Here is a 5,423-nt window from a genome sequence, read left to right as displayed (position 1 = left end):
AGTTCATTTATAAAGATACATCATCAGTTGAAAGTTCTTAAGAAAAATTGCCACACTTGCCTGAACACAGTTTGTAGAAAAAGACTAAAACTGTAAAAAAAGAAACGGCATCTGGTGAAGGCACACCAACCGCACCCGAACGTAATGATGACTAGAAAGATATTCAGTTATTTAATTTAGTTCATTTTGATAAATGTAATAATGGTTAAATAAATTCACATAAAAACACATCTTCTCTTATTGCCACTAAAAATTCACAGCTAAAATTTAGCGCAATTTTGAAATGAGTTTGGTGTATTTTTTTTCTTTCTCAAACGGCAACACTGCTTAAAATTTATGTTGGTAATACTTGCTGATGCTTGGGGAATCCCCGATTCGAGTTTGTATATATTAAAAGCTCCACTATTGTAATATATTATGCAAGAACTCACCAAGCAATTAGCAGTTTATTGTTGTAAGAATTGGTTGTTTGTTGCAAGTGAGGATATATTTAATTAGTTAATTGTGAAAATAGGTTGACAATGTCTACTCGGTACGAATTTTATTCTAATATTTAAAATAATCTATACTATAACAATTATATTAATTTTTAATCTACCCATAAAATTAATCATTTACATCGTCGGTAGGTATCGGTAGTAAAGTTTGAAATCACAAGTTACGAAATTATTATTTAAAATAATGATTCTCATCGCGCATTTCAAAATCAATTCCCTATTTTGACATTCGTAACCACCAAAACTATTTCGTTACCTATGTTCATCGTTCTTTCAAAACTTACAAAATTTGACACTTGAATTGAACTTTGAACAATCGGTGGACTTTCGTTATAAACATTTTTACGGTCGCTTTTTTGGTATTTGTTAGCAATTAATTAGATTTTTCAATAAATAAAAACTACAGTATTATTACAAACTTTTTGCGGTTTTGTTCTAGAAAGTATCAGACTGGAAGCGAAAAACGAAAGCGAAAGAAGGAGTCTGAAGAACAAAGTAAAAAGTTAAATAAAATAAGTCAGTACTTTAATAACACTGCCCAACAAATGAATACTTTTTGAATGGAACAGAATAGCGACCCCATAATTCTGAAAGGGTATGTTGAGTAGATCATTTTGTAGAACAAACTTATGGTCCAGCACGTCTGAGTTTTTTTTACAGTGGGTCAAAGTTTTCATTTTTTGGTCGAAGGGAGCATTATACTATATGAAAAAAATGTTGTAAGTTAATGTCTGAGAGAATTCTTATGGTCAGAGTTGTATTGTGGAATTGTATGAGGATTATTTTTGTGGAAGATCTTAACCCTCTAACTGGTTTCTTTATGGATCAATTTGACCCATTTAAAATGATCTTTGTGTCTTTAAAAAAGGACATTTAAGGATTAAAATATTCCACGAAAATGTTTGGCGGAAAATTTCAGTGGGGGTCACCAAAGACACCATTGTTGTAAATAAAGCTCTTTACGATTGATAAAAAAAATTATAATTTGTTTTAATAGTGGTTTATTATATGTAGTATGTACATATTTATTTTTTTGCTTCAGCAGTAGTAGGACAATGGATTAAAGATTAAACTTAATATGCTTTCCTGTATTTAGCTTGACGTGAATGTTCCGAAAGGGTATGTTGAGTAGATCATTTTGTAGAATATGAAAGGGTATGTTGAGTAGATCATTTTGTAGAACAAACTTATGGTCCAGCACGTCTGAGTTTTTTTTACAGTGGGTCAAAGTTTTTATTTTATGGTCGAAGGGAGCATTATACTATATGAAAAAAATGTTGTAAGTTAATGTCTGAGAGAATTCTTATGGTCAGAGTTGTATTGTGGAATTGTATGAGGATTATTTTTGTGGAAGATCTTAACCCTCTAACTGGTTTCTTTATGGGTCAATTTGACCATTTTTTTGAGAAAATCAAAAAATATCCTTTAAAAAAGGACATTTAAGGATTAAAATATTCTACGAAAATGTTTGGGGGAAAATTTCAGTGGGTAAATAAAGCTCTTTACGATTGATAAAAAAATTACACGCCAACATATACAAAGTAGGTGAAATCGTCGTCAAGTTCGGCCGGGCCAAACACTGAGTTCTCGCGTCTAGTCAGCTGTGACTTACAAATCGGGTGTGATAAAATTAAGAATAATTGACTTACTAAGCAATACATATCGGGTGTGATTTTTACTAAAATTAATATAAAAAAAGAACAATTAAAGCTTAAATAAGCATGGCGGATTCTGTTTGCAAATTAAGAGATTGGTTTTGTTTTATTTGTGGACATTTTATGCACCTTCAAAGCAGAAGAAAGATATTCCCTACAATTGAAGAACCATATTTTCTTTTCTTTGGAATACGATTTTAATGTGAAGCTTGGATACCAAAAACTGTATGTACTACTTGCGAAAGTTTTCTTTTGACCTGATACAAAGGCGGTACTAAGGCGCTGCCATTTTCTGCGCCTATTGTATGGATTGAACCAGAACCAAATCAGATACATGCTATTTCTGCGTAAATTACAAATTTGGTTGAAGCCAAAGGCACTATGCGATAATGATATTTTGAAGATCTTGTAAGAGATTTAGGACTAACAAAAGAGAAAGCTGAAATATTATGTTCCAGATTGAAAAACAGGAATTTGATAAAAGCCGATGTAAAAGTTACATCGCCAAGAAAAAGACACGCCGATTTGGAAAGTTGTTTTAAAAAATCAGAATAACTTGTATACTGTTGCAGTATTGAAGATGTTCTAAAATATCTAAAGCTTTCACTGGACTCTTCCGCTTGGCGACTATTTATAGATAGTTCAAAACACAGCTTAAAAGCAGTTTTACTGCACAATGAAAATCAGCATCCATCAATACCGGTTGCGTATTCCACAAAAAAGGTGGAAGCATACGCAAATATTTCAAATCTCTTAAATAAAATTGAATACTATAAATATAAATGGGAAGTATGCTCAGACTTCAAAATGATTGCAATATTGACTGGAATGTAAACAGGATACACAAAATATATGTGCTTTCTTTGTAAATGGATTCACGTGCTACCAGCAGCCATTATCATATTAAATATTTCGAAGAACGTAAAGAAAATATTATTGGTGACTTAAATGTAATCCATGAATCTCTTGTCCCAAAAGATAAGGTCCTACTTCCACCGCTGCATATTAAGTTGGGCGTGGTGAAAAATTTTATTAACAGCTTAAATACACAAGGATATGCTTTCAAACGCTTTCAAACAATTTTCCCCAGATTATCTGCAGCAAAATTAAATGAAGATAAAATACGGTTTTAAGAAATAATTTATTTCATTTTGTAAACTACCTTTTCTAGGAATGCTCGTTGGACCCGATATAAGAAAATTATTACAAGATGAAGAATTTTATGGTCATCTGTCGGATATGCAAAAGACAGCATTTGACTTTATGCAGCTGGTTATATCCGAATTCCTTGGAAACTCAAAAGCACAAAACTATGCAGAAAATATTGAAAGCATGCTAATCGGTTTTAACAATATTGGCGTTAAGATGTCACTAAAGCTGCATTTTCTGCACTCTCATCTCAAGTTTTTTAAAGAAAACCTTGGAGCGGTTTCAGATGAACGCGGTGAAAGGTTTCATCAAGATATAAAGGTATTGGAAGAAAGATTCAAAGGGAAATCCCAAAGTTCAATGCTTGCTGAATACGTATGGGGCTTGTACAGAAACCTTGACACATCGGAACATTCACGTCAAGCTAAATACAGGAAAGCATATTAAGTTTAATCTTTAATCCATTGTCCTACTACTGCTGAAGCAAAAAAATAAATATGTACATACTACATATAATAAACCACTATTAAAACAAATTATAATTTTTTTTATCAATCGTAAAGAGCTTTATTTACAACAATGGTGTCTTTGGTGACCCCCACTGAAATTTTCCGCCAAACATTTTCGTGGAATATTTTAATCCTTAAATGTCCTTTTTTAAAGACACAAAGATCATTTTAAATGGGTCAAATTGATCCATAAAGAAATCAGTTAGAGGGTTAAGATCTTCCACAAAAATAATCCTCATACAATTCTACAATACAACTCTGACCATAAGAATTCTCTCAGACATTAACTTACAAATTTTTTTCATATAGTATAATGCTCCCTTCGACCAAAAAATGAAAACTTTGACCCACTGTAAAAAAAAAACTCAGACGTGCTGGACCATAAGTTTGTTCGAAAAAAGTGATCTACTCAACATACCCTTTCAGAATATTGGGTCGCTATTTTGTTCCAAAAATGCTTTTGGACAGTGTATTCAAGATAGTATACACGAAGAATCAAATGAACAGCGCGACGGAAAGGCAGAAAATGATGACATAAGTGGCAATATCGCAGGGCCCGATAACAGTGAATATTTAGATTCAGAGCAACCACAACCAGGTACAAGCAAATCTTTAAATGAATCATGTTTGTACATAGAAAAATTAAAATCTTTACCGCATGTTATTGATAAAGGTAACTTTAAAGAACTCAATGATCAAGAAAAACGGTTTGTGATCGAAAACGGACACTGTTAACCAAAAGGCCCCTTTTTAAGGGATAGTAACAATAGATATTTCTTAGATAAATATTATTACACTGTTTCTAAATCTGGCGTAAAGTTAGAACGTACATGGCTGTCCTATTCTCTATTGCTTTAAAAAGCATATTGTGAACCATGTTGGTTATTCGCAAATAGGGCATCTAAAAAGATACAAAATATTTGGATGGAAGGCTATGCTGATTGGAAACATATTGTGGAAGCCATAGAAAGACATGAGACATCGAAAGAACATTTGCATTCATGTTTTGTACATCGACAGTGGCAATTACATGGAACACTAGATGAAGAGCAAGAGTCCATTATCAAGAGAGAAAAAGTTTTTTGGCGCCAGGTACTCACTAGACTCCTTGATGTTACTCTGAGACTTTCAACCTGTAATTTAGCTTTTCGTGGCCATAAAGAAACGGTATATGGCAACGATTCTGATCCAAAAGGAAATTTTTTGAGTATTGTTGAGTTATTAGCCAAATACGATCCTATTTTACAATAGTTGCTAAGCAAACCTAAGGGCCAGATTAAATATTTAAGTCCAAAAATACAAAATGAGCTCATTGCTGTTCTGGTTCAAAAAGTGGAAAATGCTCTGGTAAATGAAATAGTCACCGCACCGTTTTATTCCATTTTGTTTGATACTACTCAAGATATTTCCAAAACAGATCAATTGTGTGAACTTTACGGTTACTATGTAATCGAGAAAGATGAAAATGGAACTCCAAAGGCGCTCGTAATTAAAGAGTCATTTTTAGGGTAGGATAGGTAGGTACTTATGGCGGAGTTCAAAAACTCATAAGAGATATAGAGCCAAATGCAGTGTATGTCCATTGTGCTGCTCATAATTTAAACTTGGTAGTA

At 32.7% G+C, this 5,423-nt stretch overlaps 1 protein-coding gene across 1 annotated transcript; it reads left to right on the top strand.

The window, feature by feature from the left end:
• Window positions 1–3,317: 3,317 nt before the first annotated feature.
• Window positions 3,318–3,802, top strand: LOC120780175. Its single transcript, XM_040112452.1, has one exon. It carries the CDS (start codon window positions 3,326–3,328, stop codon window positions 3,746–3,748), a length of 423 nt encoding a protein of 140 aa, XP_039968386.1. The 5' UTR covers window positions 3,318–3,325; the 3' UTR covers window positions 3,749–3,802.
• The last annotated feature ends 1,621 nt before the right edge of the window (window positions 3,803–5,423 follow it).

Source organism: Bactrocera tryoni, unplaced genomic scaffold, assembly GCF_016617805.1.
Source record: "Bactrocera tryoni isolate S06 unplaced genomic scaffold, CSIRO_BtryS06_freeze2 scaffold_207, whole genome shotgun sequence".
Taxonomy (NCBI): domain Eukaryota; kingdom Metazoa; phylum Arthropoda; class Insecta; order Diptera; family Tephritidae; genus Bactrocera; species Bactrocera tryoni.
This window is presented reverse-complemented; position numbering and strand designations above follow the sequence as displayed.